Source organism: Phalangium opilio, unplaced genomic scaffold, assembly GCF_054372755.1.
Source record: "Phalangium opilio isolate 3A_F unplaced genomic scaffold, DU_Popi_V2 ptg000225l_1, whole genome shotgun sequence".
Classification (NCBI taxonomy): domain Eukaryota; kingdom Metazoa; phylum Arthropoda; class Arachnida; order Opiliones; family Phalangiidae; genus Phalangium; species Phalangium opilio.
Window position 1 is genome coordinate 423,262 of NW_028324219.1, and position 12,455 is coordinate 435,716.

The 12,455-nt window shown below is 36.3% G+C and overlaps 1 protein-coding gene and 2 long non-coding RNA genes across 6 annotated transcripts; 2 read left to right on the top strand and 1 right to left on the bottom strand.

Moving 5' to 3' along the window:
- The first annotated feature begins 299 nt into the window (after positions 1–299).
- LOC149614102 (uncharacterized) lies at positions 300–973 on the top strand. Its single transcript, XM_089857826.1, has 2 exons — positions 300–586; positions 667–973. Exons 1-2 carry the CDS (start codon positions 300–302, stop codon positions 971–973), a joined length of 594 nt encoding a protein of 197 aa, XP_089713952.1.
- Positions 974–2,549: 1,576 nt separating this feature from the next.
- LOC149614103 (uncharacterized) lies at positions 2,550–3,990 on the top strand. 2 transcript variants are annotated; one of them, XR_016376198.1, is made up of 3 exons: positions 2,550–2,661; positions 2,725–2,993; positions 3,073–3,990. It is a non-coding gene; the product is annotated as an uncharacterized LOC149614103 (long non-coding RNA). The 2 variants fall into 2 exon arrangements; XR_016376197.1 differs by having other exon boundaries at positions 2,550–2,652.
- LOC149614104 (uncharacterized) lies at positions 3,562–4,755 on the bottom strand. Of its 3 annotated transcripts, none has more exons than XR_016376195.1 (4): positions 4,659–4,755; positions 4,530–4,585; positions 3,985–4,381; positions 3,562–3,902 (listed from the first exon to the last, which is right to left on the bottom strand). It is a non-coding gene; the product is annotated as an uncharacterized LOC149614104 (long non-coding RNA). The 3 variants fall into 3 exon arrangements; XR_016376196.1 differs by having other exon boundaries at positions 3,985–4,112; positions 4,175–4,585; XR_016376194.1 differs by having other exon boundaries at positions 3,985–4,585.
- Between the last annotated feature and the right edge of the window lie 7,700 nt (positions 4,756–12,455).

Here is a 12,455-nt window from a genome sequence, read left to right on the forward strand (position 1 = left end):
CCCTACCCCTTAGTCCACGCCGCAATACGTTTCTTCTGGTAGTGGTAGATAATTTCTCCAAGTACGTTGAACTCTTTCCCCTTCGAGCCGTTACCTCTGTCGCCATTGCAAAACGACTCACTGAGGAGGTATTCCCTCGTTATGACGTCCCTCGAGCGCTAATCGTAGATAATGGAACCCAATTCAATTCAGATTATTTTCTAGAAGTCTGCTATGACTAGGGGGTCAAGGTGCGTAATACGACCACTTACCACCCACAGTCTAATCCCACAGAACGCGAGAATAGGACAATTAAACCTATGATCGCCTCCTACGTGGACGATCACCATGAAAAATGGGATGAGCAATTACCCAATCTCGCTCTCGCGATGCGTTCGGCAGTTAATTTCTCTACAGGGTATAGCCCTTATTTTATGCTTACGGGACAGGATATGAAGCTTCCTCTCCAACGAGCCCTAGATAGGGTGGCCCATAAGGACGAATCCTCCCCAGCTTCTTATATCCATAGATTGGTAGCTAACAATAATACAATCCAAGAAAACGTCCTAGCATCACGAGCCATCGCTCATGAAAAACAAAAGGCCCAGTATGATAAAACTCATCGAGCCGTAGAGTACTCCATTGGCCAGAACGTCCTAGTTAAGGCACACACCTTGTCAAATAAAGCTGGCCGCATTACCAAAAATTGGCGGACCGTTATACCGGTCCTTTCGAAATTAGTAGTAAACTATCAGATGTCAATTATGTTCTCCAAGAACGACGCGGAAATAAAATGATTGTCAAAGGCACTCATCACGTGCAAAACCTAAAGCCATACCAGACTCGCGATTCCGAATCCCAGTCCCTTTCCAAAACGAAAAATCCTCACACCATGGCCAGACCACGTCATGATAGCGATACCAGCACCCAAGAGTGCATCGCACTTTCTAAACCCAAACGGCAAACTAAACCGATCATTCGATTCACGGCTTAGATCTTATACTTGAGTCTACCCCTTACCATTGTATTATAACGGATTGGTTTCCCCCTAAATGTTAAGTTTTATTGCATTGTTTTTATTTTCAATTGTTTAAACTCGAGTAGTAATTTGTCATGTTATTCTTTGCGAAATGTATCCTATGTGTTTGTACGATTATTCTTTTTTTTTTGTTTTCTGATTTTTGTTTTTGAATTGTAATTGAACTGTGATTTTCCTGGCATGCAAATTTACATCTTTTGCCTATAACTGCATATCGGCACCCTTAGCCGGGGGGAAATGTAACACCCTAATATGGTTTAATATACCTTTAGTGACTATCCCTTTACATGGGATTCTAACAGCTTCCCCTTTAAGCCAGCATCTTTAGAATAGATGTTTTTGAGTATGCGTCACGGTAAAAACCCAAGACCCAAGATACCATCGAAAACAAGTATTGAAAGGAAATCTTGGGAAGGCGTGACGAAAGGCCTTCGAGGAGCCCAAAAAGGGACCAAGAGGAAAGCAGATTAAGATTGAATGAGAAAGGAGTAGGTTCTCTGACCAAGCTCCTTACTGTAATAATGTTTTTGTATATAAAATAAAACTTCGAATATTTTTTTCTCCTTAACTTTAAATAAGTTATGATTATTTTGAAGCGCGCGCGTACACAAACGCCCCAAACGTAAAGTTACCATACACCGCGCTACACTCTACACGAGCTACGACCGCTTACAAACGAAAGTCATTAAAAGTTTCGTATTTCGGAAAAACTAATTTACGGGTAGCTCCTACGTTGAACCTTACGCAATAAAGGGTGATTTTGTGTTTACTAATTCTTCAGCCTACCATTTTCAAAGAAGGGTCTCGAACCAAACGAACTTGTAATACATAGTTCCGATTCAATGACATAAACCAGTGTGATTTGAAGTTTGGCCTGTTGCTACATTTTGTGCAACACATGTACGCGAAATGTTATATATAAGCAGAAGTATATATTACTTCGCTTCTACTAAAGATGAGTACTACAAAACGTGGTAATTGTAACTTGATTCTTCCCAACATCAGATCATTTGGAGCAAGGTTACTAAACCAAATCACATACGCGATAAATAGTTCTCTCATCATTACTCCATAAGCGCTTAACTATTTCCTACGTCGCGCTAGTGAATTTTTGTCCGGAGTCAGGACAATCAAGGTCTGTGGGTTGATTGCTGAGGATTTAGTACCAAACTGTTATAAACTTTACCTCACGGTGCGATACGCATCAGCCGCCGTATTCTGCAAGCTTAGCCTTCCGCGCCCACTTGGATTCTCGTCGCTCATTGGTCCATAGAGAACTGGATTCTGGCTTTTGATTGGCGGCTTAGGTTTCGAGGCGAAATTGGATTCTGGGCTGAGATTGGATGTTCATGCAAGCAAGGAAAGATAGTGGTTCAGTTCAGTTAGCTTTTCAATTGACACTGAACGTACGGTGTAGTGTCAGCATTTTGTGTCGGTTATCGACAAAGGTCAGTGCAATAACCTTTAACCTCTATGTTTACGTTCTTTACGCCATCTATTTCGCGAACCTTCAAATAGCAGACTATTTTCCCCAATTCCCACATGTTTAGGGTTAGTGTACTGTATCTCGGTAACATGACTCTGGAATAGAAGTTTATTCAAGTATTTAATGTGTAACGATAGTGTACTTTATGGTAGACGAAGTATAATTTTACACTTTAATAATATAACTTCACAATCTTTATTAAAATATAGCATTGTAACAGGGGTTAATTCTGGTCGTCAAAAACCTTGTAGCAGAGGTGTTTTATCATTGAAAGGGGCGTGTGTAGCTGAACCATGCAAGACTATCTAAGATATATTGTGCGCAATACACTGGTCAGGCTTTAGAGAACCTATTTGTCTTTATGAAAGAGAGATTCCAATGCACAGAAATTGAAGACGTAACTGTTCTGATATACCATTCCAGTTCACGGGTAGAATGTATCATGTCACAAAGTAATAAGCTGAGAAAAACGAGCGTAAAAACGCTGCTGTAGGTTGAAGAAGCCTAAAACAACAGATTTTCGGTTATAATTCCCGGGTTTAATCTTGGCATTTCTAATTTCTGTTAGTCCTGGATGAGTACTAATTGTTGGTATCGAGTACCTCGATCGAATATCAATACAAGTACTTGTACCATTAATAAGTGATACATATCGTGAAGATTACCAATTACATGAATGACATTCGACATATAAATGCTCGAACGAAAGGACACCATTAAAACTTCACCCGCTTTCGATATTGTCGCACACTCTATGGTATAACCTTGAATGAAACGTATCTTATTGATTGCATTCAACTTATTTTGGCTTTTCAACTAACGATTTAACTGACGTTGTAGCTTCTCCAGTTTCACATATAAAGACGACACACTTCTATATTAGGCAAACTTACACTCTACTATCACTTAAATCTAAGATCTGCCTAAATTGTCAATTAGGCAAACGAAAAAGTCGAAACAGGAAGCTTCTTGTAATATGTCGGCTTCAATCAGTTTTATTCATACTTCCTACCAAAAAATCTAATTTAAAATTATAATAAATTTATACCGAACGATATTTCATAACATATAGCTTTATTTTGACCAGTTTATGAAGAAACGTTGTCGCTACTCTCATGACAAAAGAGCAAATTTTTGCCATTGTCATACAATTGCTTATTTATAACATTTTACATCCAAATGTACCTTCAAACATTGTCTCTTATCTTTTACACAAGCAGGCTGATGTTACTTCATTTGAGGTGACATTAAGTAGCAGCAAACCCTGTATATAAATAGTTTACACAAATGGAGCATTAATGAAACTTACACCAGAAGGCCGGGCTGCATGGAGGACAAAAAGAGACTGGTTTCTGTCCTCCTGATGTAAATGGTATGATTCCTCCAGATGTGCAAATCCTGTATATTAAGATCAAACCTTTGTGAAGCCCTAAAACATTATTAAATTTTTGTAATATTTTTTAAATAAAGTGGTAAATACATGGTATTTGATGTTAATTATAACAATTTCAAGTTTGTATTGTAGATTGAAGCGTGGACGTCATCAATATTGACTGTAGTAGCCCATTCGTGTGACACTGTCAATTATACCACTGTTTTATCCCAAATCTTTAGCACAAAAAAAACTCATTCACATTTATATTGTTAGACACTTCAGTAACCATATTTACCAGTTCAACGTACTGCAACATTTACTTTTAAACCCATCTATCATTATTTCTTTCTTTGATTATATCATACGTACAGTTAATGGTGTCCCATAGGGGTAGGATTGCCTATGGGGCTGTGATACTTTGAATGTTTATACTGAATGACGTTTTTGTCTCATTACCCTTGAGTGAACCCACTTCAGCATATCAGTAGGATGTTATTATATACTATAATTAATATTCTATATTGCATTAATTATATAATTATTATGAGAATTGAATAGCTTTAATAATGGTCAGTTGGCTCATTCGATGCTCATGTTATTTACTAACGACGCAGAACGATAAATGAAGTCACATTAATGATTAAACTTACATAACACCTAAGCCTTGGTTGAAATAATTTTCGATCACGAGCTGAAACGTCTTACACTATAAATGAACGTTTACTTTTATTCAACTATATTGTCACAGATAATTTGCAATTGATAAAATAAAAGCATACCCGTCCAATGCGACGATTTAAGTAAATCGCTCTTCTTCAAATAGGCATCCGTACTTAGCAAAATATTAACCGTACCGGTGTTTTCAAGTCGCCTCAGTCTAACAATGATGAAGTGTAGTCTGCTACGTTCAGCATCAGAAACTAAAGCAAAAGCACCGGTGAATTAACCGGTTGATGACGCTGAACGATTTACCTATCGAAAAACCGTATTTCAAATTTGGTGGACATCCGCAATTCAATTTCGTCTTGAAAGTCGAAACCTAAGCCGCCAATAAGAAGCCAGAATCCAGTTCCTTTACGGACCAATGAGCGACGAGAATCCAAGTGGGCGCGGAAGGCTAAGCCTGCAGAATACGGCGGCTGAAGTTTGTTGAGCAGGAGAGCAAACACAGAGGGTGAGCCTGGGAAGAATCATGTTTCATAACTAATGTTTTAGTGAATACAGAGTGTCATCCTTCTTATATTATCTAACTCTTAAAGTGGCGCTAAATTCTTTATAAACTTTCGAATGTAGAAGTAAGCGTGTTCTAGATTTGGCATAACAGATTGGATATTGTTAATTCTGAATCAAAAGTGACCGCGTTTTTGATGGTATTTGTCAATTGAGAGTCACAATAGATTCTAATCCAATTTTTAATATTCAACATAATATTCAATCTTGTTCATAAATTTTCACACACTTTTTAAGGGTCAAAAATAAAAAATTAAACAAAAATCAAAAGAGGGGTTTTCAATTTATAACCTCTATGAAATGTCTCCTTTAAGTTTCAAATTTAAACTTTTGGGGTGATTTGGTTAAAATCGTGCAGTTATGTACTACAATAATAATGTTCAAAAATTAAAAGTTAAGATTTTAAAAAATGAATCAATCCATCAACCATAATCTAAGTTATTTAACCATATTTTCAAGTCAGTTTTATCAAAATAGTTTCAAGTTTTTAATTTCTTACGACAAGTTGCTCCTCTTCCATATTCTTCTTAAGGGTTAAGGGTTCTTTTTTCTTCTTTCTCGAGTTAAGAGATAATTATGATTTTTTTTTCTTTTCTCGCGATTTCAGGGTTAATTATTATTCTTTTTTCTCGATTTATTTCGCGCACTCGCGCTCCTTCTCTTCTTCAACTTAGGGGTTAAAAAAATGTTTCCGAGTTTTCTCCGAAAAATTAAATATTCAAATTGACGAAAAATAAAGGTATCAAAATGAATAAAATAAAATCTCCGATATAAAATAATACTCCGGACTTCTAAGGGTTTCTTAAGGGTGAGCCGACAGGGTCTTGTTAAGACAGTTCACGTATAGACTGAAGGTGGGACAGGAGGGACTTCGTATATATAACTTCTAGTTTCTCGCAAGGATTTCTGGGACAATCACGTCTGTTGATTGACTTCGGTTTGGCGAATAGTGGACCATATTTATGACGTAGCCGGGCGGATTCATGATAACAGCGAATAGGCAAACTTTTTGTTTTGGGACCAAATACGGATTGGTCAGTTAAAGGGTTAAAAAAAATGTTCTAGAAGTTTCTCGGGCCAGGTACCAGGATAGTAACTCAAGGTCTTGTTGCTTGGGGTCTAAATCAGCGTGACATTTCTCTGGGTTCTTGGAAAGTATTTTAGTTGCTAGGTATTTCATTTTGCACTGTAGATATAGGGGTATAGGATAGATCTACAAAGTTCTGTGTCAACATTGAGGGCCTAGTTCCTCTTCAATTGTCCGAAAGAATTTATTTTTCAGTTTATTTTAAAGGGAGAGTTTTAAGTTTAAAGGGCTAGTATTTTTCTTTATAATGTTAATTTAAGGTATTTCGTTGTTAATTTAAAGATTAATTGTAAATTTAATTCGATTTTTGAGTTAAGATGGTTATATTAGGTGCATGGCGTATTTGAAAGAGATATGTGTACAATGTCAAAAAACTTTACTTTCTCATACTAGCGTTGTGAGAAAATTAGAATCTATAAGACCTTAAAACATATTCATGGCCCAATTGTATTAAAAATTCCCAGTAAAATACTGCAACGAGTGTTCATTAAATTATTTAAACAAGTTGGGAAAACCAAAATATTACCTTTCCGAGTCAAGAGGTCTACTACTACAAACTTATTTACCTAGAAATGGAATTATTTCTCTTTTTTGAAGTAAAAATTTACGAAATATAGAAGCAGTATTCCAAGCATAGCGAATATACAGTAAAGCAGACGAAATTTTACATCCAATAAGGATAAATCTTGGACACATGGAAATCAGTCGATGGGGAAAAGAACAGGAATTGAAATCTATGCTTCAGCTGTTTACCCTATATTCTGATAGCTACATTCACAACTGGTTTTCAGTGTAAACACTATCGTCTCGTCTCACCAACAATATTCTTAGTTTGCCAACATGAGTGTTAACGTTAAATAACACTAAATCTCAATTGTAGCTAGACGCACTGATAGTCAATGCGCACCATACAGAGAATAAAAACTCTGTAGCTACTACCCGTTCACCACTAGCCCTTTTACTATTCTAATTGCCACCATGATCTTTTCTTCTATTATAAAATCTTAACCTGACTATTTAAGAGTGTATTAAACTTTCGGCTCACTCTGAACCGTTGATGTCTCTTCATTTCAGACACGAAAATCTAAACCCAAAGTTTACTTCACCTCCGGCCTCAATTATTTAATCTTTGTTTCACTTGGCCTATTGCGGATAATACTTAATATACCCGCCGGAGTCCAGGTCTTAGCTTTCTTCATGAAATCACTAAGTCAAGGATTATTCTATATACATATGTAGTATAGCTAAGGTAATATATAAACAGCCATTTCTAATAACAATATTAAAAAAAATTTTTGGAATATCAAAATTAAACGGAGCTTTATAGCTACAAAAGTACTAAATGCATCATAATTACGAAATGATCAGAAGATGGTGGTGATTAGAAGCCTGTGTGTACAAGACTGGTGTCCATGTGGGATGGACAAAGAACAGAGGCTGGTGGTGTTAGACAGGCAATGGAGTGGAATACAATTTCCGGGAAATGCGGTCCGGAAATTGAGAACACGTTTGCTCCGATTTGCAAACTGCGAACGCGGTCACGTGTGTATAACAACAGACAGACACACAGGCACACTCACAGACAGACACGTCGAAATTAGAACCTCTCCGTGACATACGTCACTCGGAGAGGTAAAAATCAGGCTAGAATAATAAGGTTCAATTGTCATTTACTAAATTAGAACAAAACAATAAAAAAGTAGCGTAAAAAGTTGCGCCCATCTTGGATTGCTGTATATACATTTCCTATTGTGAAACAAAAACTGAGGAAATACTTGTTCCGAAAAGTGTCGGGATGAAAGATTATACAATCCAAAATGGCAGCAATGTTTTAAGTTACTTATTCATTGTTTAGTTATACCGCTCTCCTAGAATGAGAAAACTATTTTCAGTGATCATTTTAGGAAATTTCCACCGTTGGACAAATATCTTCTTATCATTGTGAAACAAAACCTCAGGATAAACTTGTTCCGGAAAGTGTCGGGATGAAAGAGGCATTTTACTTCAAGTCGAAATGAACTTACAAAAGAATGGCGAATCTGAAGTAGGTACTGTAACAGTAAAGTTAGTAAAAGATTAAGTCTCCTAACTTATCCCGATTCACAAGGAAAATAATTAAACTTAGAAGTTCCAAGGTTCCCGCTTAAAGGACTTATTGTTCAAGACTGATTTAAAACATCATAAGTACAAGTGATCCATTGTATAAATGGCACCCTACACGCTCAATAAATTGCGCAAAAAACGTGCGGCCCGATATTTAAGTTACAAAGTATAAATAAAACGTTATTCACACTAAAATTAGTACAAAGTTCAAATATAATGCTACAATATATTTTGGGAAATGGGAAATCATTTGCGGGAAATTTTGGGCAATATTTGCGTAAAAAACTGAACATGTATATTGAGTGAGTTTTTATTGCTAAAAATGCCACTCAAAATACGAACAATATTTTGCATTCAAATAAAACTAAAGTCTGAGTATTTAACTATTTATATGTAATGTTTTGTCAATAAAATTGTACACGGTCCATGGACTCAACATCAACTTTTTAACTGTGATAAAATATATTCAATATAGTTGAATAAATCGTGTGGAATATGATCAATATGTTTGTACAATAAAATTTTAAATTTTTGTTATACATATTGAGCTTCAATATCATGATAGATATTTATTTGCACAATTAGTGAAAAGTCTTGGGAATAATTTATAAGATGATGAATTTTATAAATGTCCCCCTCTTAATTTGTGCAAAACATTAAGCGTGTAAAGGGCGCTTGAGATGTAAGAGTGATCCAGTGGTGGTCATAATAAGACTTTTATGTTCAATAGCACAAAAGGAGCAATCGCGGAGGTCGCGGAAAACGACAAGACAAAACTGTCTTATATTCTTTTTAGTCCACGCTTTTTACTGCGCTCAAAAAATACTAGGTGGTGGCGTTAAGGGCGCTACCCCAGAAAAAGAAGGAAAAGTTATGTATGTCTCCCCAGAGCAGACGACGTACTTTCCTAGGGTAGTGAGGGCAGTGGCGTCGCTAGGCCTTTTTGGGGGGGGGCTATAGCCCCCCCCCAAATTCCAAACTTAGCCCCCCCCCAAATTCCAAACTTAGCCCCCCCCCCCCAAAAATATCCGTAAACCCTACCAAAAAATTGCTGTTAGCATCCTAAAATTCTGTAGCAATATATAAAAAATTATAATGATAGATTCGTTAAGTTTCATCTCTGCAGAGATGAATTTCAATATCAAACAGTACAATTTTGAAGAAAAGAACAGATGGAGACAAGTAAAATGTTTCATGTTCTTTCGAAAGGAGTCCCAATAGTGTGGACTAAAAGCTAACCAAAACTAAAAATAAACTTAAGACGAGTGAAAATCCTTCATAATCGGTTCCTTTTTATCAATAAAAGGTTGCATATCTTTAAAATACGAATAATTTCACGTTGACACAAAATTACGTAGTTTTATAAAGGTCTACACATTATCCAATGAACCCATTATGCAATTTTTTTTATTGAATTCTTATAATAACTAGTTTGCCCAGATTTAGTCCTCCAAATTTCAAACCCTAGCGACGCTACTGAGTGAGGGTTACAGTACTGGTGGTTTTTTTTATTATTTTTACTTTCTTTTTGAGTGTATTACTTATTCAAAGTTGTCGTATAGTTTAGAATAAAATTAGTCAAAATCTATTTTGCTCTTTTATCGAGATCACATTTGACTAGAAAACCCCATAAATTGCGGAGTTTGCTCGGGATATTTATATATTCTATTTTAATTTAGTTTCTCTTTTCAAAGTAAAATGGAACTTATTTTTTTCTCGGATTGGGCAGCATTTTGAGTCCAACATATTCCTACAAAAACATTATTTCCTACTATAAAATCCTTTTTTCCCTATAGTTCATTTGAATTTTTGAATGACTTCTTTTTATTTTTGAAATTTGTACCAATTTTCTTCTTAGAGTTGCTCATTTTCTAAAATCTTAGCGGAAGGCTTATATAAAATGTTTTTAGGTAGAGACTCAAAATTTGGTGAAGGATTGTGACAGCATTTGTGATAAAAAACTTATTAATAAGCACATCATTGTTTGTGAAAATAACATTGCAAATAATAGCTCGATTCTTAGAACTTCTACCGTTGTTGATCTTTCCACGGATAAGTCGAGTGATGTTTGATACCACCAACGAATCTTGTTCAAAGTGAAGAAATGTTGAGCCTTGGAGAAAGAAGGCCCTACTTGGTTGAACTACTTCCCATCGCTTCCGCGTTGTTAGAAATTCAAACCGTAGCCGAAACTGTAGTCGTGTCTGAAGATTCTAAATTCGCAACGTCTTCTTACGTTGTCGGTCCGAGTTACATTAATAATAAAAGTAGAACTTTGACCCGAAACTGTTGTTCTCGTTTACTCCGAACCAAATTGCAAAAAAATTAAAGAGGAAATCATTGAACAAGATGATGAAAATATCTTGGTTGATAAACAACTTTGGATATCCAATACCGAAGTTGTTGACTCATTGGAAAATATGCCAGTGATAAAATCGAAAATTGTTTGCCATCTCTTTACAATGCCGCTGTGACCCAAATATCTCCCCCCGCATTATTACACGAACCACAACGTTCAGCTCATACAGTTTTCGTCTTAGGCAAAACCACCGAAGTCACTACCACCACCGTTTTTCGAGTCAACCGCTTTGAAAATCTGAAACAATCCATCTCCATTATCTCATATATCGCTAGTTTCTAATACTTCGCCCGTCAAAGTAATCGCAATAACTCCGGAGAAAATTGTACGGGCTATATTCCATATTCCCAAGAAACGAGCGTTTAATCTTGCCAATGCCAAAACCTGGACCAACGCAGGCTCTCGTAAGAGACAATTTGCGTGTAAATACCTTTACCACGGTTATCAATATCTCAACTCCTTCGGCAATGGACACTAGCCAAGCCCCTGAAATTGACACTGCACTAAGCAATCAGTTAATCACTTAACTAAGACTCCAATTAGTCCCGTTAGTAGGACGACCGTGTCCAGTGGCTCAACAGCACCTAAAAGGAAATTGTCCTTGTCGGGGTATCGCTTGAGAATGAAAGAAATTGTTAACAAGATTTTCGGTAGTGGTAGCGATAATATCAACAATGGTTTAACGGAAAAGGGTGATAGTGGCAAAATGTGTCTCATTTTACAATCGTCTTCGACTTATTCATTGCCACTTCTCTTCTAAGAAAGTGCATATCCAATTTTGAACAGGTCAACTTCCTTGTCACTAGGTTATGTAGAATAAGTACTAAAATAAGTTCATAAGATATGTTCCTTAAGTTTGTCACTAGGTTATGTAGAATAAGTACTAAAATAAGTTCATAAGATATGTTCCTTAAGTTTGTCACTGGTTTGAAACCAGAGCTTGTCATGAAGTGACGTAGGTCATCGAATCTCCTAAAGCGACGCCTGGTTTTGAGAATAAATAGGAAGATAGAAGTTCTGCAAAACTAACCGAAAGTAGTTACTCAATTCTCCCTTGCCGTTTACTACACAGTAAAAAAAAACATTCGAAATTGAATGTTTCAACGTTCAATACCTTGCCACTGTGGTGGTACGCATTAGCAATCAAATATGAACACATAAAGTGGTATTCAATTGTACACGTTAACAAAATGTTCATATTTGAACGCTAACATTGATATTCAAAAATTCACGCTAATGAAACATACAGGTTAGGTAATTTTGCCATTCAAATATGATTGCACTAGGATTTAAACGAAAGCGTTTTGGCATTCAAACGAGAGCGTGTTTGGCGTTCAAATGGAAGCGCTTTAGGCTTTCACGTGTAAGCGCTTTTGACGTTCAAACGAGAACGATTTTGAAGGTCATACGAGACATTTTTCATTAAAACATTTATTGTTATTAACAATCAAACAAGAACGAATTGGAGCTCATACGTAACTGTTTCGTGTAAAAATAGGATTGAAGTTACATTCTAACGTTAACGGTTTTGGTGTGATCAATTCTCTCCATTAACACATATTATTTGCCAGTAATAATACCCTAAATTAAGCCTCTGTTCACCAAATTTACCTCATTTTAGTACCCTATTTACAGCATTTAAAGTGGAATTGACTATGATAATTAACCGCTTTCCTCCCATACGACCAAAGTCCCGTTCGGCCGACAAACGCCGCAAATTATGGGATTCATCAATGGAACAAACATCTTGGCTTATGTATTGCTGGTGATAATATAAATAATAATCCCCGGGAACGC